Here is a 21,310-nt window from a genome sequence, read left to right as displayed (position 1 = left end):
CGGACCGCCGAATGATACTGGATGAACGCAAGGGGTAATATCGGCGGGTGAATGCGCCGCAATCTACGTAAACGGGAACGGAGATTTCATAGCTCGACATATTTCACGTAAAAATATGCAAATTCTCGTTGCGTAAAAGCGCGACGTGGAATCACGGTGCCCAAAATGTGATTTCGAAATAACGCCGACGAATACGTGTTCCTTGTGTCGCAATGTAAAAAAAATTCGCATTTTTGTTCAACAGAAAATAATAGCTTCATATGGCGCAAACGCCATGCTTTCGGGTAGTAAAATTCGAAGATTTTCGCATGGGAATTTGCGGGAAACGAAACAAGCAGGAACGATAAATGTTAATAATTTTTCATCGAAAAATATCGGTTTTATTCGACTAATAGACTCTTTCGTACACATATACGATTCAACTTTTGTAATGGCGCTAATTTGTACAAAATGATGATTTTCATACGGTAAACGAATACCATATATCGGTATATAATTCAAACGAATCGGCAAACAGTCAACGAGAACCTCTCGCTATGACGTACTTTGAACAGACAATACTGAATATAGACTTTCTATGATACACAACGATCGTTTTTCCCTTTGATGCGTAACAGTGATATATCTATAATTACTTTCTTACACCGCAACAATCGTGCGAGGGAGGTACATTACAAGCGTGAGGCCGTAGACAGACCGACCGACCGATCAATCACTGTCCTTAACCAACGTGAGTAAAAAAATATGGATCAACTTAACGAGTCGCGATAACAAATACATACATACAAAAAAAAATATGTAACGTGTGAGGTAACGAGGTAATCAGACGACGATTCCGCCTTTCGTGAAAGAGTCAGAAGGAGATGGAGGAAAGGAAAGGAAATCTCGCTTTCACGCGGATAGAAAATGTATCGTCAACAAAAAGCAAATCAGATAATTTTTCTTTCTTTTAAAAAAAAAAAAAAAAAATCGATGAGATAGGAAAGGAAATTCAAATTCAGCAGCCAAATTGTTTCCTATCGTCCTGAAAAACTGCAAAAGAGAAAAGGAGAAAAGACGGAAAATAAACTCGACTACGAGGGGAGAGAGGGAGGAAAGAGGTTCGATCAGAGAAACGAGATAAATGGAACGGCTCGATCCGCGTGACTTCCTTATTCCTCGCCTCCTTGCCCGCTTAGTTGTTGCTGGACTGTTCCTGTTTCAACGAGCCGAGTTCCTCCAGCATCGTCTGCAGTCCTTCGGGGACTTGTCCGGCATCCAATTCTAGTGTCCACTGACGATACTGCAGAAAAATAACAAACGATGGCGTGTAAAGGACATAAGCTCCGCCGGACCTTGTTCATCGTAACTGCTATAAGTCGTGCGCTGGAGATCTTCGGAAGAATCGGAAGGATTCGGGAGCGGTTTCATGGATGTGCAGGAGTGCTTCTTGTCGGAACTTTTCAACTGCTCTTCTTACTCGCGATATTCGTGCTTCGTTGGTGTAAAGGCTTTCAGTAAAACTAGCCTTCGCAAGATATCGACGTCAAATATTTTCGGAGCACTTCGTTATGGAGCATTTCGTTCAGCGAAGAAAAGGAGAAAGATGAACACGACCAATCAATAATCAATAGACAGATAATGTGATTTCTTGGTTTCGAGCGCTTTATAAATACAACCTTTGTCTTCTATTTTATTATTCAAATCTTGTGTAATATCAAATATCCAGACGCATATTTTATCAAGTACGAACGTAATCAAACAGATAAAATGCCAATTTTTATCATAAAGTTCGCTGCAAAAGATCCATAAAAATCCGTCAGATAACCATGTGAAGCGACTCTAACAAATGCGAATGCTTTTCCGCCTGCAGAAGTAATGTCAGATGCAAATAATATTCCTAGTCGTATTGCTAAAGAGCGAACCTTTGTATTCCGCCAGAACTTTACACTTTTACGAGTAACTTAGTTTGCACTTCGAGGAAAGATTAAGGAAGACGATGAGAAAAGTGATGGGAAGGAAGAAGTTACGTGGGTTTCCAGCTTCCGAAGAATTTGCTTTGCTTTATGACGTTCGAGATATAACTAATTTTGAAAACTCTGAAACGTATATTTTTCTCAAAAGAAAAATATGAGCGCTTCAAGAGAAAGTGCTTTACTTCTATGTATTCTCTTTCAATGTGCACTACGTTTGCTGAACGTTACGCAGTGAATTGATACAAGCAAAGTTATAAATTTCTTATGTCAATTATAAACAACGATTCAAAAGTCTACGGAGTAGATCTCAAAAGGCAAAATTTATTTTCCACTATTTGTTTTACCATTTAGCGTATAATTGATCCTTATTGATAAACCATAATTTATTTGTAGAAGAAAAGATCACGAATTCTTTTCCCAATATTTTCCAATTCTCGTTCATTCACGTTTATGGAAAGGATTAATTATAAGACTCACCATTTCGAGCTCCTTTCGCAGAGCGAGCACCGCCTTCTCCCGATCGGCTACGAGCTCTTCCAGGTACTGATATCTCAACTTCTTGCGAGCACGGCACTCCCTCGCACTCTGCCGGCTTCGTTCTATAACAAGAATAGAAAAAGCGTCGTAGGTGAGGAAACGCAGATTCATATTAATACTAGAAATCGATACATGCAAAGCGTGAACCGAATTCCCAAGGCGAGATGAAAGTTTCGGCCGAATTCGCGCTAGCATAAATTTCTCTGGTTTTCGAGGCGTCAGGTTGTGACACAATGGCAGGCCAAGCGGCAGATATATATCACGAGCTCTACAAGAATTCACGATTTAATAATGTCGCGGAACGCGCAAGACGCATGGTAATGCCGCGGCATGTGCGACCGAACGACGGAAACTTTTGCGAACGTAGACGGCGGTAAGGCTATGATTTTGTTCGAACATAGACAAGGAAAATAAATGCTTATCGCATATCAGATGTCGGACGAGCTCGAATTCAACCGAAAGCCGAAACTAGCGTGGAACAACTTGAATTACAACATCGTTGGCACCATAAAATCCCTTGAATTTAACTGTTCATAAATTTTATTTTTTAATTTTAAGATTCTCGGGAATTCTTTTGAAATTCCTGCATTCTAAGACTGTCGCGTGCAAACAACAATGTTCCAAGATTTGCGACTTTGCAGACTCGAGGATTCTTGAATCAAAATTTCCAGACAGTAGGATTGTTAAGCAGATTTTGAATAGTCGAATTTCTTTCCTTCGTGAAAATCATTGCGCGCCGAATATAATAAAAGATCTTTCACGATCGAAATGTGCTTGCGAATGTGCTATCGTTCATGGCTCACCACCAGAGCCTTTTACGCGGCGATAAACGTCGCTCGTTTTATTACGGACTTTTAAGGGACATCAGCTCGCCGCGGCCAAGCCGACGAATTTTCGCGAACATCGATCTGCCCGATGCCGTGAATTTTATCGAAAAGAGATTCGTTGACGTCGATTGGAGTTGACGCGCGATCGGCGTCCTGCCTGGAAAATCGATACTAGCGCGGCGCGGAAATTAAGCGTTCTCGCACAGTCAATTTGTGGTTCCATTTAGGATCTCGTTGCGACGGCCGACATCTAGACCGAATCGAGGTGAACCCCAAGCGGGCTTAAATAAAGCTGGTTCCGTCAGCTGTATAAGGTAAAATGGAGCTCTCAAGTTCGTTCGTTCGCTCGTTTGCGCGGCCAAGAACGAGCGTCGGAAGAGACCCATGCGCAATTTCCGTCGATATGCAGGTTGCCGTAGATTCACCGAATGTCCTTTTAAAGACAGATTGAGGTAAAGCCGAAGAAAATACGATTACTTTAACTCTTTAACGGACTGCGATTGGCCAATATATGTAGAAGGCAATAAAAATAGTCCATTAACGCGGTGAACAGTGAAGTAGAAAATTCACAAACAACTCTTCATGATATCAAAGGAAAACCTACAAAAATATCTTATGAACAGAATAATAACTTTGTGATAAAAAAGCAAGCGTAATTCACTTAAAAATTTCAACTATTTCATTAAAGACTTAATAACGAGATGTCGATAGTTGTGAAGTTATTCAAAATTAAAAGTTACCAAGCTTTCGCTAATGCTGAAAAGATAGGTAAACAATAGAGCCCTTCCACAATTAATTCTGCTATTTTCTAAACTCTGACAAAAACGTTATCTGCATAATTAAAAACTAATAAATATAATAGTTGGCCGCATAGTTCCCGCCATGAACAATATTGACCGCAAATTGTCCGTAGGTGGGAGAACACTGTGCAGTTTCCAGGACATCCTGCATAGATTGAACAACGTACGTAGTGCGGAGAAGGTCGCATCGCGGTCGAAAAGAACCGGAAGAAAGGAGAAAACGAAATAGCGACGAGATTATAAAGTTTTCCGCTGCTGAATAAAAGGACCGCGCCAGCCAGCACGTTCTAGAAATAACCCTGCGAAATTACTTAGCGCTGGTCCGCGCAATAGCCACGACATCAGCGATAACAGCAACGGCAAGGCGAGCTTAGTTTCATCCCGCCTCTCCTTCCACTCCGCTTTTTCCCTCCCGCCTTTGTACTACGCGTCGGCAAAACGACGGAATTGCAAAATAGCCGAACGCTACGCCGCGCTGTAGCGCCACGGCTGGTGATCCTCGTTCGCCGGCATCGAGAAGCAGCGCCGTGGGATGACCTGGATATAAATATTCATTTGCGAAAGAGATAAACGTTCGTGCAACGCGACTCGCGTTTTCGCGCACCGAACGGCGTGAACGAGCAAGCGAGCGACGCGAAACGGGCGTCGTCCGCGCGCAATCAACAGATATGCGCTGTCGCGGGAACGCTGTCGCCGCGCTATCATGCACTTTAATCAAGAGACAGTGAGGCGACGTCGAGATGCCACCGCGAGAGCACGTACATAAAGCGCCGCTGCGAGTAGCCGATATCTGCTGGTCATGTCCGTTTCATTGTCTCGTACAGCGCGTTATCTTTCTATTTTACGCGAGTTTTCACACCTTGGATTACAGAAGCGTTGAGACGCGAGGCACCGGCTAGATAAAGTCAGTTCAGTCGGCCGATAGTCGCTCATATTTGTTTTGTTATTTCCTTCAGCTTTATTCTTCCTTTCAGTGCGAATTTTTCCCACTCAAAATTGTCAAGTTTTTCTCAAACACTAATAATTCTATAAAAAATCTCTGACATTTGTATTAAATAATGCATTTAGATGCATTCCGATTTAATACGAATGAAATCAAATAGTTTGCGATGATTTATCACATCGTCTATGCATCATTTAATAGCCCAACAATAATAATAGGCAAAATGTGATGAAATCAGTAATTAATGATTGCGGTCATTAAGCAAACAGTAAACTATAATTTGTAATAAAATATTAATTGTTAGCCAAATATCATGGAGTAAATAATAAAAATATGTATTAATTTTAATTGAATTATTAATCATTTAATGAGAAAATGCTTCTACTTTTTTATTATAATTTTAATTCAATAAATTAACATGCATCTTTCATTTTACGTTACCAGATGTTAATTGACAATTAATGATTATGCAATTTATGATCAACAATTTATTTTAATTATAAATATTTAGTTATTTATTTATAATTATTTCACTGATCAATTGCAAAAATAATATATAAATTATTACACGGCATTAACGAGCTACTTACCAAGCTTAGCTTTCATGTCCGCCTTGTCCGCCGCCTTCCTTCCAGGCTTGCGTCCCCTCTTGCCCCCCTCTTTCCGATCACCGCGAGATCCCTCCTGCCAATAAATCGATAAATTAGTTAATTATACAAAAATGTAATTGTACAAATAAATATAAATAGCTGCAAGTAAATCATTGGCATTGCCGTCGTTACATTTTTTTTCTTAAATGCAGTCGAGAGAGAGAATTATTCGCCCCGTTCGCAAAAGCCAATTCATTTTATTCCGTGGCTTTTGCTGATCGGCTTTATCGACTGCACGTAGATGCTAATAAATAATTCCACCGAGAGGAGTTTATAATTAATAATTACACTGTGGGTACATTTACGCATGGCGTGCTGGCCGCGCGACGGTGACAAATCTTGCGCGAGAAACCGAGAAGCGGCATTAAAAATTGACGCGTTGCAAAACGCGCGGCTGGATTATTGCGCGCCCTACCGAAACGAAAGCGCGCCATGAATAATTCGCCGCGAGGTAATTTACGATTCAATCAGGCCGTGGTCGCTGCCGCGTATACGTACGCACGCACACACAGTCGTCCGTAATGCCGGTTGATCCGCTACCAGAGTTTCGCCCCGATTAATATCTTGAGCGAGACACAGCGGTGTCGTTTTCAATGGAAACAAAAGCTCATTGTGTCGCGGAAGAGAGGAGACTGAGAGCCGGAATCAGAGGGGGGAGGGAGGGGGAGAAAGAGAGTCCTGCGCCGATGAAAAGGGATGAAACCATCTTCTCCGCCTCCGATCGTAAACACAAAGGTGGCAATCGCGGTCTCGTCGGGCGGCGATACCATCCCCTTCTTGCAGCCGCATAAGTGCAATGAGTACCGCTTAATATCCGCGCAACGCGGCCTAATAAACGCTTGCATCATCAGCGACACAGTCGCTCAACTTCGAACTTTATGACCGTCGTAATCCCACCCGTCAGATCAAATCTAGTGAGAAACGAGCAGACGCGACGTAAACCTGACAGCGTTAACCCCTTTACACATTTTTTGTCTTCCGCGTGTGATTTTCCGCTCGATTTCGTTTCCAGCGAATGTTAGGTACGAAAAAGATTTTCAGGAGAAGTGACATATTTTGAAGTTTAGATTGTACACGTTTATATATTTTTATAGTTGTTTTATTTTCATGCTTGCATATTCTATTTTATTTACTTTTCCTTTTTTTCAGTATTCAACTATTCTATGTTGGATTTTCCAAAATTGGCGTAGCATGAATATATAGCGAATATATGTATGCACAAGCGAAAGCAAACTTCTCTTAAAATTTAAAATCGACTTTTATTAGAAAAATATTTTACGATATATTTATTTTATTATAAAACAATATATTTTTAATTATAGAACATTTTACTTATTATTTTCAGTTTATCTACAGAGAATTAGAAAAATAATGTTCAGTTTTTTTCGTCAATAGCACAGCAGTAATCTGTAAATCCGTCTAATAAAAATTCAAACTCTTGCGTGATAAGAAAATTTCCTGCTTCTTATTTAATAAATTACCATTATTTACGAAACCGTCTTACTTTACAGTATATCTTAATACATTTTTTTTTTTTTTGCGTTAGTCGTCCTGATTTAATATTTATGTAAAATATACATATACATAAAATATACATTTAGATATTGTGTTTGTAATACACAGACTATTTTAAGCCAAACAAGAGAGCGACGTGGGTGTAATATGCATACACTTTCGCAAAATGCATTTTCACGCAATCCTCATTTCGCTTCGCGGCGAAAAAGAACAGGCGTCCAACAGGCGAAAACGATTTCACAGGCCAGACAATTGTCTGGAACAATTTTGCGGTCCTGACAGTACTGGAAACCTGCGGCCAGCGGATGCAACACATGCCAGTGATAGTACGCGCCTACCATCTTGCCGACGTACCCATGCCGTTAAAATTTACACGCCCCTCGGGCACGGTTGTTGCATACCACGGCCTTTAGCTATGCATACGCGCTCAGGGATGACAAAATACAAATTCCGCCCCCTTTTAGGGCCGCTGTTTACCGCCCCGACCTGTTCGTTCCTCTCAATCCTATCTGGTATTAAATCTCCCCGAATCCCGGTTCTTTGCCTCGACCACTTCCGGCTTCTTTGCGCCTGGCTCAAACCGCTCTCTCGTCGACCGCCGCGCTTCTTCTCTTTTTTCCCCGTTTTCCATCCCTCTTTCCCGTGTTTTTGTGCGAGATAATTGGAGCTGATTCTCGCACGTGGAAAAATGCAAAAACTGTCATAACTTCGAACGCAAAACTCGCGCGGAGAATTACGCAATAGTCTGTAAATTGAGAATGCAGCGTACACAAACAGAGGGCTGGTTTCTGCCGTTTTTTACATACTGCATGTGTTGCTGCATTGACTAAACGTATGATACAGGTAAACATCTCGTTAACGAATGTAATACCTGTTATAATATTCCAGAAATATCGGGTTATCTGTCAGCCGCTGATTTTTTAACGAATTTGAAATCGCGTTTCTGTCAACTGAAAAATCCGAACGCTAATTAAATAAAAATGTATCGAATGTATACTGAAAATATTAAGTTTAAAAAATTTCAGGTGTCATTATAAAGCGTTACTCACAACGCAGAATATAACGTCGTTTAACGCGAGCAAAGACAAGTTCGAAAGTAGAACAGCGAACTTTCGAATGTCTCCGAACGATCGCCACGTGAAATCATATCTAGGTTATGAAACGCAGACGATAAACCCTTCCGAAACCTGTCAAACATTTGCTGACACTAACATTTCCGTCTACTTCCTTGTCTGTGCCGCGTCGCAAACTCGCACAGCATGCCCGCAAGCGTATGGATACCAACTCCGATTCCTTTTCCTGTATACGACAACCTATCGACGTATATTCGATAGACGAAGAAACAATCCATTCCCGGAACTCGGCAATCGCCATTTACGAACATTGCTTCGATGCGGTAAGTGTTTCCGTAGCGCGCGGAATAAGTTGAATGCGTGCATAATACATAAATGGCGTCAATAAATGTATAGAAAGTATCGTATCGATGGTAAATTTTTATCAAGTATAATACCGGATGATGCGACGCACGCGCATCAAATGAGAGAATGTCTATTATGCGCGAAATAAAAACGGATAATAAATAGAATATTATTAAAATCTGAAGTCTAATTTACATGTTTATCGACAGAGGACATTATTTTCTATTTGAAAATAACAGATGTGCCCTATTGTTCATTGTTTCATTGATGTTTCATCGGCGATATCAGATGAGCGATTCTGTAAAACTGATAGACACATTTTACAGAATCACCGAATCACCGAATTATGTAGATATACGCGCGGCAATCTTCGTGAAATATGCGCTACCGATGGATATTACGCTTTGTTGATATACTGTCATAAAATGGAAATACGCAATAAATCTTATAGTGATACTTTTTTCTCGGTTCACGTGTAAACGAGTGAACTCATGCACAATATTCTACTTATAACTTCCAGTCAACAGACACCACTTTCATGGCGTTTGCGATTTTAACGGTCTACAGCTATCGAAGGCGAAAACATAAGGTTCTGTCGTCGCGCGGACATAAAATTTTACGATATTTTTCTGACGTTTCTCATCGTTATCAGCACAAGCATGCGAGGCAATGTTTCTCGTTTAAAAAGTAATTTCAGTTATCTGAAACTCGATTACTTGATGCCGTTACAGAAAATTGGACACGGTCCTACCGCCGACGCAAGTTTCCGGACAACAAGCAATATCTGTTTTAATCTTTCTAATTTGCATTTGTATGCAAAAAAATCTGTTAGCGCATTAAACCGACATTCTCCGATTTTCTACGGTCCAAGATTATTAAAAGGTAAAACTCCGGAGTTTCTAAATAAACAGACTCTTGTCGTAAAAGAATCGTACAAAAATGCATACGCTGCATGTGTTGATTATTTTCACTTCAATTAACAAATTCAATATCACATAAAATTTGTATTTTTCTTCAGGAAATTTTCTTCTTCGATCAAACCACGATAATAACGAAAGATAAAGGCGATAGCCTACTTTATACTTTAACTACTTTGCTATCCCTTCTGCATGTAACGCTTTCACGCTGCTTTCAGACGCAGCGTACTTTCTGCTACGGAAGCTAACCCGTCTAGAAAAAACGTATTTGCCCTAAAAGCAGCGAAGTAAAATATTATTATCTTTTATGGGTACATTTTCTGCACTCATATCGGTCACATACTCTAAAGTGTAAAAAAAGAAAACAAGAAAAAAACAGATTGTTAAAAGGGACATAAAAGGTAGTGGCAGATCGGACTTAAGACTTTATGCGTACACTGATTTAACATTAATCAAGCTGGAGCGCACTTCAATGGGTACCCTTAACGTCGTCTTGCCACGGTTACCGGATGCTTGATACCGCGTCGCTGTACCGGAGACCGGATGCCCGTAAAGCATATTACACACAATCGGGCGGAGATACAGTGACACGGTTCTCCCCGCTACCATATGATTCAAGCTTACGCCTTTAAGCCGAATGCCCCAACGTGCGTTAATCTGAGATATCAAAGCCGGTATAACTCCAGAGGCGTTAAATATCTACTACATATATCCTACTATCCGCAAGATATCCTACTTCCACCGTATATATTTTTAAGTGGCAATTCTTTGATCAAATAACTTGATCATAAAAAAACATTTTAGTTGAACGCGATAATCGAGGTAATTTTAACTTTCTCGTTAAATTAACGATCTAAAGTATGGACCTTCCAGATAACCAGATTCCGGAAGAAAAAATAAATGGTAAAATTATAATCCTCACTTTTAGCAAATTTTCTTTTTTAAACAAATTTATTTCTTTTTATAAAAATATATATTGTTAGAGAAATTTAAAATATTATTAAAAAAATATAATTTGTACAAAACTGCTGTGAATAAAAACAAAAAGAGTGCACTATAAAGAGTCCTTTTACGTGTGTTTCTATATTGAAATTTATATTCAAGTTAAACTAATTTCATAAAAGAAAATTTTAGTCAAAGCAACTTGATAAAATAAACACGAAAAGTTAAAAAAAAGGAGACAAACGTTTTCGCTGAAAATTGATTTGCTGGAAGCTCCAATCCATTTAACTTTATCAAAATTTCGCTTGCAAGCAAATGCGGAGGGTTTGAAAAATTCACTGTGCACGAAATCCGCTCAAAGATTACTTTGAAATATAAATAAATCTTGAGCCGCTTCACAGCAGAACGAGCATTACCATTCACCATTTAAATCTGTTCAAACATGTTATTCCTTCACAAATTCACGCTTATCTTTCTCTGAGTCATTACGTTGTTTTTTTAGGTATGAAAAACATTAGCTAGCCGAGAAGATAGGATCTACAGTTCTTCCTAATCCAACCTGAATAGCCGTCATAAAATCGCGAAGAGAAGAAGAGGCAACCCTCGAATTTACACGATAATTAATAACGAAAAGTGCGGATGGATTATATTACGCTGCAAAATCAAACTAATGACGCGCGCACTCTCTCTCTCTCTCTCTCTCCCTCTTTCTCTTTCTTTCTCTCCCTCTCTCTCCCCCTCTTTTTTACGGTTACTAGTAATTTAAAATCCCGAGCAAAAGCCATTCATTAGACCACATTCCTACTTCGCGCTCCACCAAATGAGTCTCAGGTGATCGCTTTTCGAGAGAAAACTCTTTAATTACAACCGCACCACCGTCCGTTCTATCGTTGGCTTTTACACCGGCTTTTTTCCGAGCTACGCGATATTCTCGAATTTCGAAGAAGATATGCGTGCGCGCAATTAATTTTCATTATTAACCAAATTATTCCCGCGGCTTCCAAGTGTGACTCTCTTAGATGCATTATCTTTAACCCTTTACGATGTTTCGCTCCGTTCTCACATACTCGCCATTTCTTCTCATACACTTGTAATTTAAATCACCGACATCGGAGCCACTCGCTATTTTCCGCTCTGTTTCCGGGGGATTATCTGCTTTTTACACTTGGATACCCTCTCAAATTCCAACGTCGTTTGACACGGTCTTATTAGCATAGCTAATTTTAATTGCCTTAATAACCCGGTTTGTTGGCCAAGCATTGCAATTTCGTTCGTTCTTACATTTTCGCTGTCTCTCTTTTTTTTTTCACTCCTCCGGCAAGACGAAAACAACCCAGAGAGAATATTACGGTGAAACCGGACATCCGCAAAAGACACAAGACACGCGCGCAAAAGAGGGTTCCAGTTGGTTTTACTACATTTTTTTTTTTTCTTACCCTGTTTAAGACAGCGCTCGGCGGAAAATGGACGTTAGACAAATTGGACTAAAGTGGACCGAAATGGAACAAAGTAGACATAAGTGAGGGATAGAAACGTTTTACCATCGTGGTCGCGGAGTAAAAGCCAGCTACTTCTCGCTCTTAACTCTTTCGTCTTAAATTCTCATTTCGTGGAATGATTTACGACGAAAATTTCGCGCGTGTCCAAACTTTTATAATCACCCGTAGACAATTAACATTAATTTATTGTCGCGAGAAGATTCTTTGACATCGAAAACTTGAAGCGTTTACGACAGCGATATTTTAAGCCGCATGAAAAACGCAAACGCGTGTCTTTGACGTTCGGCGACGTCCTCTGATTAAAGCCGTCGACGACTCTTCTCGATTGAAAAATTCACGAAAAGATATTAAACTCCACGATGATTTTCCCCGGGCGTGAATTTGCGCGGGCTCGTTAAATCTTCATTTGCTCCGAGAGCATAAACACTGAATTTACGTAAGCACAATTTACGTAAGTTTTCATTGAGATTTCACAATACATACGTCGCGCTGAATAGACCCTCCCGCGTCCCGCGCGTCGCTCGACAATGAAGCGCGGGCGGACGATGAATGCACGGCTCAAGAGTTACCGGATTCACCATGCTCACGACCTTATTATTACCTCCACTCGATGGTTGCACAATCCCCCAGTCCGCTCGCGGTGACGCGTCGCGCACATTTTCCTCGGCGCGCGACGCAACAGCGCGCTTATCTGTCTCGAACAGAGGATTATTTTCGCTGGCACCTGAATTCATAAACCGTATTTAGCTCCCCCGCCCCGCATCTCGTTTGCACATGAAACTTTTTAACGATTCGCATCAACTAAGGATTTTTTATGAAAGTTACAACCCCCCGCGCCGCCGGTGATTCTAAAGAGCGGTAAAGCGGATTTCGGTCCCGTGGAAAACTGAAGTTTTTCGGTGATGTTTTAAACACGCGGTAATTTTCAGAATAAAATGCTTAGACTCTGCGAGTTTGCAGATGGTCGTGTGGATAACGATCGTTATAAAGAGTTATTCAAGCGTGTGTTTATACGATTAAATCACTTCATAAAAGTAATATTTGATTCTGTGTTATGATTATGATGTTTTTTTGCGAGATTCTCGCGGTATTACATTTGTTCTTCTTTTTGCCATTCAGACTCGCTACGACAAAACTACGAGAACTAGTCTCTGAGCGTATACAGTAGCGGCTTAAAGCTTTCTTGAGCTTTTCCAGGTCATTGTTCGTCCCGCACTAGCGTAACCGGAAGAGAGCAGGAGGCACGGAAAGAGGCGGAGAGAGGTCCCTCGTAATTTTCCAGCCGCGCCGCTGCTCCAGCGACGTTATGTACAACAATGGACGGGGGATGTTCCGTGAACACAATGGCTAGTGCGAGTGAAATCATTGCGTGAGCGTCGAAATCGCGTAAATTTCGTCGCACCCGCTGCGCGTATTCCGCGCGCTTCGCATATCACGCGCGCGGTGAAAATATGTTCTTATTTCAATGTAAAATCAAAATAAAAAGAAAGTGCACCATTCGCCACATTTTCCATAATCTTCTGTAAACTAGAGCGAAAAGCTAACATAAGAGTAAACTGAGAAGTCAATAAATTTATATTTACGAACTTTGCAATTGTGTAAAACTAATAAAAATGATTGCACTACGGCATCGCGATAACATAGGAAGTTTCGTCATTTTGATTTTCTTTATTGATGCATTTTATTTTATCTGCCATTTCATGCTTTGAGATGTCAAAATGAAATTGCACATGACTTCGTATGCACGTATACTAGCGAAGGAAGTATATAGTACTGAATGTAACATTTTCCTACTCGTATACATGGCTGATAAGGAAACAAAGAGAGCGCGATTGTGGATTTATGCGATCGCATTCGTCCACATCGCCGACAATAATTTATAAAAGTCAAACGACATAAAGAGCGCACGCATGTGCGCGAAGGAAGGCGGAGATTCTGACGACAGAGAGGAATATCTCGAAATATCTCGGAATATCTCGAGGCGGATATAAATTTTCTCCGTGTCGACGTCGATGGAAGTTACTACAATCGCTAAAACAGTACGCACATAAACGAAAATAAGAACGATTCAACGCGTCGCGAAAGACAATGAACTGTGCAATGTGCGTGCACTTTGTACATCGCATATGACGATAATGCACTTGCAAATTTGAATTTTTCTGCCGGTAAAACTGAAATAAAACAAGTAAAAGATGTGGACTTATATAAAAAACTTTATAAAAAAAGAACAGACGATACTTGTGACAAAAATGATCAGAAAGTATATATATATATATATATATATATATATATATATATATATATATATATATATATGATAAATCCTTAAAAGAATTTAATATACTATAAACTACTCTTTTGCGTTCTTTAATGTAATATGCTTAAAGGAAATGCAAAGTTTTAAAAGTACGAAAAATAAATATGAGTTAAGGGACTCACGACTTTGCCTTTTACAGATTTGCATGCATCGTCAAACTTTTCAAATAAAGCAAATGAAGATTTTCTTGAATAAAACAACGCAAAAGAGAAACTTGCGATCTAAACACAATTGTAGTTGCGCAAATTCTTTATCGATAGCGATATTATTGAAAAGAGAGATAAACTAGAATGTTGCAGTTCACTTCAGATTCTGATAATAGGTTAAAAAACAAAGATAAAGCACAATTTTTATTAATAAATTTGATGTCATGTTATAAACTTCAATTTCAAACAAAGCGTTAAAGTCGGACCTGCCCGAAATATCGTCACATATTGCACTAAAGATATTGCGCTTGGCAAGAGGTTCTTTTGTACAATGCCGTGCAACATCTGGAGCGTTTCTGCGTGATAACCTGGCTCATAGAGATACGAGCACAGAACGAGTGACGGCGTTGAAGACGCGAGGATGCTCGTTACGTTACTACCGGAGCGATGAACCTCTGTGAAGTTGGCACCCCATTTTTAAAAAAATCAATTTTTTTTTAGAGTTCTGAATGCACCCCAAAGAGTTCTAGAGTTCTCCATAAAATTTATAAATAGTTCCGGCGAATTGGACAAAAAAATCCATTATTGAAAGTATGGGGTGCTAACTTCACAAAACGTTATCACAAAATTGACGATAACAGCTTAATCGTCGGAAATAATTAAAAATATCATTAGAATTATTTGTAGAACTCTTGAGGTGCTACCCAGAACTCCAACGAAAAAATTAAAATTCCAAAAAAATTTTATTCTTATTGGAACTTAGAATATTTTCTTAATCGGTGATACGAAAAATAGCGAGAACTTGTTATATATTGGTCTGAGCGCTTTGAACCTTAATAATTATCGTTAGAACTCTTGAGGTGCTACCCGGAACTCCAATAAAATAATCAAAATTCCAAAAAAATTTCTCACTCTTCGGGACTTCAAAAATTTTCGATCGGTGATACAAAAAATAGTGAGAACTTTTTTGGAATTTTGATTATTTTATTGGAGTTCCGGGTAGCACCTCAAGAGTTCTAACGATAATTATTAAGGTTCAAAGCGCTTAGACCAATATATAAAAAGTTCTCGCAATTTTTTGTATCACCGATTGAAAATTTTCTAGGTCAGGAAAAGCGAGAAATTTTGTTGGAGTTTTGATTATTTTATTGGAGTTCTGAGTAGCACCTCAAGAGTTCTAACGATAATTATTAAGGTTCGAAGCGCTCAGACCAATATATAAAAAGTTCTCGCTATTTTTTGTATCACCGATCGAAAATTTTTGAAGTCCCGAAGAGTGAGAAATTTTGTTGGAGTTTTGATTATTTTATTAGAGTTCCGGGTAGCACCTCAAGAGTTCTAACGATAATTATTAAGGTTCAAAGCGCTCAGACCAATATATAACAAGTTCTCGCTATTTTTCGTATCACCGATTAAGAAAATATTCTAAGATCCAATAAGAATAAAATTTTTTTGGAATTTTATTTTTTCGTTGGAGTTCTGGGTAGCACCTCAAGAGTTCTACAAATAATTCTAATGATATTTTTAATTATTTCCGACGATTAAGCTGTTATCGTCAATTTTGTGATAACGTTTTGTGAAGTTAGCACCCCATACTTTCAATAATGGATTTTTTTGTCCAATTCGCCGGAACTATTTATAAATTTTATGGAGAACTCTAGAACTCTTTGGGGTGCATTCAGAACTCTAAAAAAAATTGATTTTTTTAAAAATGGGGTGCCAACTTCACAGAGATGAGCGATGATGCTCGCAGCAGCACCAACGGCAGCACCTTAAAGCCTGTACCACCGGTGATGGTAATGATAACGAGAATGATAACGCTTACAATACCGACAATCGCCGGAACTATCGTACGACTAGGATACTATGAGTAATGTTAAAGCACTGCTTAAATTCAACGTGAGAGATGCCGGTGCTAAATAATCGAATAAATGTACTTTGGAATATTTATATAATATCACAAAATAATTATTGTTATAAAATTCTTTTTGACAAATCGATTTTTTTTTCAACAAAAATATCAAGGCAGTTTATGTTCGTTATTAAATTCAAGAAATATTCGAACCGATTGTATCGGTTATTAATTTATGACAATACTATGTATACGTCACGGTGAAATACGTTCTACTGTAACGATAAGAAAAATTGCGCAAAACATACAACTTGCATATCGCAAAAATTATTTCTTTCTCTTTTTTATAGGATCGCATACGTTCCCTCATTATCGCGACGCCGATTAAATGTTTTACTGCGGGCAACGAAGCGTTTCGCATCGCGCGTGCATCGTCGGCGATGCTTGAAAAAGAAGTGCACGAAGGACAACGACGATCACGTACAATCGTAATTCCCTGCTCGAACACGAGATTGTAAACCTCGTTTCCAAGAACGTAGCATGAAGGAAATATTGTGGATTCATTAAAAGACGTGGAGTTATCTATAAACCTCAATTATTTTTCATCTGACGGAAATAATATTGAATCGTCTTTCAATGTAATATAATACAAATTCTATCAAAGCTAATAGCTTTCTGTATTCACCAATTTTTTATTATATTTGAGGCTCTTTCCTCTGCAAAATTTTGATAAATTTTTATGAAAGTCTATAACTTTTCAATTTCCAACAAAAATATAACGATAAAAAAATACAAACTATAATATAGACTACGTTATTTTTGTTCGATTAAAATAGATAAATCTATCGTCGGTGCAGGAAACTTTTAAATTTTATAATTAATTCATGTAATTTCTAAATTAAATTATATTATTTTGTATTTTCCATTCTAGCGTATCAACGTAATCGACCGACGTAATTGTAAACGATCACGTAAATAATTTCTTATGCAATTACGAGAAATGCAAAAGCTACTATGGATGGCATTGAATGTATGAAGCCCGCAAGGTGAGTGATATTAATGTAAGCGTGAGAGTATGAATTAATTAATGCTGCAATACGCAGTAGATAAAGCCACTACATTCATTATCATATTAAATCCAGATGTTCTGATATCAGACATAATAATACCAGATGTTCAGAACATCAATATATTTAACATGTTTAAAAATTGACTTAATAACACGAGTTAGTAACAGATTGACAATTTTGTATATTTAAATGTATACATTTATATTTGATATAAAGTAATCAAGGAACAATTAACGATTCATTAAAAATGTAGATTTTACGCCAAATCAATGAATTTATAAATAATTAATTGAGTTATGGGGTGCCATATATTTTATGCATCCAATATAAATAGTTTGCTTTAAAAAATGCAGCTTTAAATGCTAAATCATTTCTAGATAAGAACACTGTACCATATTTACAGCTTATGCCATCGAGGTGAATACAATATAACTTCTCTAAATAGTCTAATTACGTCACCGGAACTCGATCGAGTTGCTCTGTAGGAAACGCATGCGCTTTTACAATTAACACAAAACCGAGTAAAATAATAAATTTCTCCGTGAAATAAATTTATCAAATGCAGTTATATATTACGCATAACATGTAACAGTATCACGAAACAATTCACGATTTACGCATGTCCCGTAACTACAATTTACGATAATGCGATGCCAAATTCAAGCGTGATTCCGCACAGATTTTCCGCGCGAAAAAAACAGCTAACTTAAAAATTGAACGAGGATTTTTTCGGCTGCGCGATGCTGAATTGCGCAGTGGCGTCGCGCGTGGGCGACGCAAAAGCCCGCGGTGGCGTCGCGACAAGCAAACGTCGCGACGCGTTATAAATTACGATCGTCTCGGAGAGAACGAGTGCACGACCCGGTTTCGTCGCGTCGCCGGCGAGAGAGAACGAAAGCGTACACACGCATACGCACGACGACGGTACACTGCCGCGCCGTGAAACATTACATACGTGTGCATATAAGGCATTTCTCGCGTAATATAGATTGAACGTGTGCGACGAACGAAAACGCAACCGACGGAGGCGTCGCGGTGCCGCTCCGTGGCGTCACGATGCCAACAGAAGACGCAACGAGACATGCGAAAAGATCTGGAGTAAAACTCACCGGTGCTACGCGTTGTGCGGGCTCTGTCAACTGCGCAGTTCACGGGCTAAAAGGCTCTCAGCAGGGACGTGATGCGCGAGGCTCGCGCCCGCGAATCGCAGCGATGCAAGCGCGAAGGTGAGCGCTGGCGTCACCGCACGGCGCGTCGCGAAAGCGCATCGCCATTTTGATAATGCTCTGACTTTTACTTAACCCTTCCATTCCGAATAATCACGATTGAATAGCAGTAATAATCACGTGTATACGCGATGTTTAACGCATTCAAACGGACGCCCGACACTTCACGAGAGAATCAATCTTCACGCACTTTGATTCACTTCTAAGCAGTAACGATCGCGTGAAATATGGAAAGATTCGAATGCAATTTTGCAGCCACAGCGACGTTTTCATGACTAACTACTCTGAAGTTACCAAAATGCGAGATTGCGATTCTCGAAACAGCGAACCAATCACATCGCGGTAATTAAGTTTGTTCGTTTTAGTCGCACTTGTTGCACGTAACATAAAATGAGTATATATTCAGTCTTTACAAGCAGAAAGGAGCAAGAACAAATAACTAGAGACAGTAACATTAAAATAAAGTTACTATTTAGAACAGAAATAAAATGCAAAATGTTTTAGTAAATATTAAAAATGGCCATAACTGTAAATTATTACAAAGCATGATCAATGCAGATAATTAGACAATATTACATGCATACCTGACGATCGTGTATCTATTCCATTTTCGCTGCACTTCGATGAAAAAATAGCATCAATATATGAAGATGATTTCGATTGTAGAAACGGATACTGAAATTATGATATTGGCCTACAGTTGTTTAACGAACGTTCGATGCAAGAAACACTCACAATAACTTTTCGCGTGCAAGAATTCACTTTTAAACAATAAGAATCGCGAGAAATATGGAACGATCCGCCGCGACGCGTTCCGTAAATGACGCCAATCGAAATTGAAGAGCTATGATTCACTATGATTCTCGAAATATCGAAATTCGCTTCGGTCTGTCGCTCTTTACTCTATCTGCCGTATTGGTTGAAGGAACGTTGCTAGCGCACAGCGAATTTTTGAAGTACTACGCATAAACGACCTACAAAACTTTTCCGTCGACGCACAACGAACCACAATCACCATTTGAATTTATCGACTAACTGTGAAGTGAACTTGCGCCATCATCCGGCGAAAGACTGCACGCAGTGTTGCGATATGGGACCGGTTATATGCGCATGTGCGACTCTGCGCATGTGCGGTGATGGAGATCCAGTGCCGTTATATGTTGTGTGTTGACCGTATGGCGGGACGTTTTGACATGAGAAGGTTAGGTGACTACAAATAAGGTAAGATTTATTTATTTACAAGCATGGAATCTACAAAGCCAGCAGCTAAAAAACCAAGAAGTAGAAAATTTCAATCAATTTCAAAAAATTTAGAAATATTTTTAATGTAGCGGGGTAACGGTGCCTTGTTTAACTTGTATGAGACACTGTACTGACGCCGTATTACCGCACATGCGCATACAACCGGTCCCATATCGCAACACTGACTGCACGCACGAGCGAGGAGAACACCATCTATCGCGAAAAATGTCAAGCTATGTCAGGCGCCAGCTTGACCGTATGAACAAAACATCGGCCAACTAAACAGTAACCCCTCGCCTACCCGCTCCCTTCACCCCGCGACCTCTGTCAATGCGAGCTGGGGATTTTTCCAACTATCGGACAATCGGAATAATATGATTTGCACGAGCGAACGCGATTCTTCGATGCGAGATTAATCCAGCGCGCCCTCTTTACACAACATGGTGTAATCCCGCCGAGCGCGCACGTAAGACTCGTTTCTGATGGCAGGTTTGCGTCACGCGCGAACACATTGTCAGCGCTCGGCTGATCGTTGAAAAATCACAGACTCACCGTCTCGTTCTCCACGATGCACATTGGCTCCATTTCCATACTCGTGAACACGCCTCGAACACCGCAGCTCAGAAACAATAACACGGGGTGGTTCGCTCTCGCGATGGCGATCGTCCGTAACAGTTCGCGACGGCAACGTGTGTCTGTTTACAAACACTGCAAGGTCACACATCGGACCGCCACCTCCTCCTTCCGTTCCACCGTTCCCGCTCACTTCGGACCGCTGCTGAGTCGTGTTACGTCACGAGATTCGCGATCGTGGCGACAACGCTCGACGGATAGGTGAACTTTTCTTTGAAACACACGCGCGCAATTGATAAGACGACGTGATAATTGATTAGACGAGAATAAAAGCATGAGATAAATCGAATATTCTCGAAAACTGATAAAGATAATTAACAAGAGGTCAAAGTGCAAAATGAATTGTTTATTTCACACGAAATATTTCAATCCGATAATTCCGAGACACTCCGTAAAAAAGTTTACTGTATAAATCTTGCAATTTTAAAAAACAAATGAACTATTTGTTTTATTTTACATTCCGTAACTGTCTTGTTGGAAATTAAAGAAAATTACATAACTGATATCGGTTATCATTCGAAATGTTGAGTTGATAATTGCGCTAATTTTTCATACAATAAAAAAGCAAAAATTACAAATAAAAATTGATGAAATGGTCGAGAAGAAATTATTAGATTCCGAATACGAATGGATATTTCGAACTTTCACAAATGCTTTCAATGTCTACATAACGATGATGCATTTTATATTTTATGACAACACTTTAAATTTACGTCCAGAAAACTCTGGTAAGTTTAACGTAGAATAGACTGGAATAAAAATCAAATTTAGCAATGCGTGCATTTTTCTCAATTTTAGAAATTTCACTTTTGTCTTATACG

The 21,310-nt window shown here is 39.4% G+C and overlaps 2 protein-coding genes across 4 annotated transcripts in view; one reads left to right on the top strand and one right to left on the bottom strand.

Annotated features, from left to right (window-relative positions):
* Positions 1-357: 357 nt before the first annotated feature.
* REPTOR-BP (REPTOR-binding partner) lies at positions 358-20,583 on the bottom strand. Of its 2 annotated transcripts, none has more exons than XM_012359099.2 (4): positions 20,409-20,583; positions 5,653-5,746; positions 2,433-2,554; positions 358-1,282 (listed from the first exon to the last, which is right to left on the bottom strand). In XM_012359099.2, the coding sequence occupies exons 1-4, from the start codon at positions 20,445-20,447 to the stop codon at positions 1,175-1,177; spliced, it is 363 nt and encodes a 120-aa protein (XP_012214522.1). In that variant the 5' UTR covers positions 20,448-20,583; the 3' UTR covers positions 358-1,174. The 2 variants fall into 2 exon arrangements, with proteins under 2 accessions (XP_012214522.1, XP_067203310.1); XM_067347209.1 differs by lacking the exon at positions 20,409-20,583 and adding an exon at positions 17,781-17,799.
* LOC105668633 (uncharacterized) overlaps positions 18,481-21,310 on the top strand; it is an 83,424-nt gene continuing 80,594 nt past the window's right edge. The window contains exon 1 of one of the 2 annotated variants that reach the window (XM_067347193.1): positions 18,481-18,614. The gene's annotated coding sequence lies outside the window, so the exon portion shown is untranslated. Of the gene's footprint in view, positions 18,615-19,442; positions 19,836-21,310 lie in introns of those variants that run through there. The other variant, XM_067347197.1, reaches the window with a different exon arrangement.

This window comes from Linepithema humile, chromosome 1 (genome assembly GCF_040581485.1).
Source record: "Linepithema humile isolate Giens D197 chromosome 1, Lhum_UNIL_v1.0, whole genome shotgun sequence".
Taxonomy (NCBI): domain Eukaryota; kingdom Metazoa; phylum Arthropoda; class Insecta; order Hymenoptera; family Formicidae; genus Linepithema; species Linepithema humile.
This window is presented reverse-complemented; position numbering and strand designations above follow the sequence as displayed.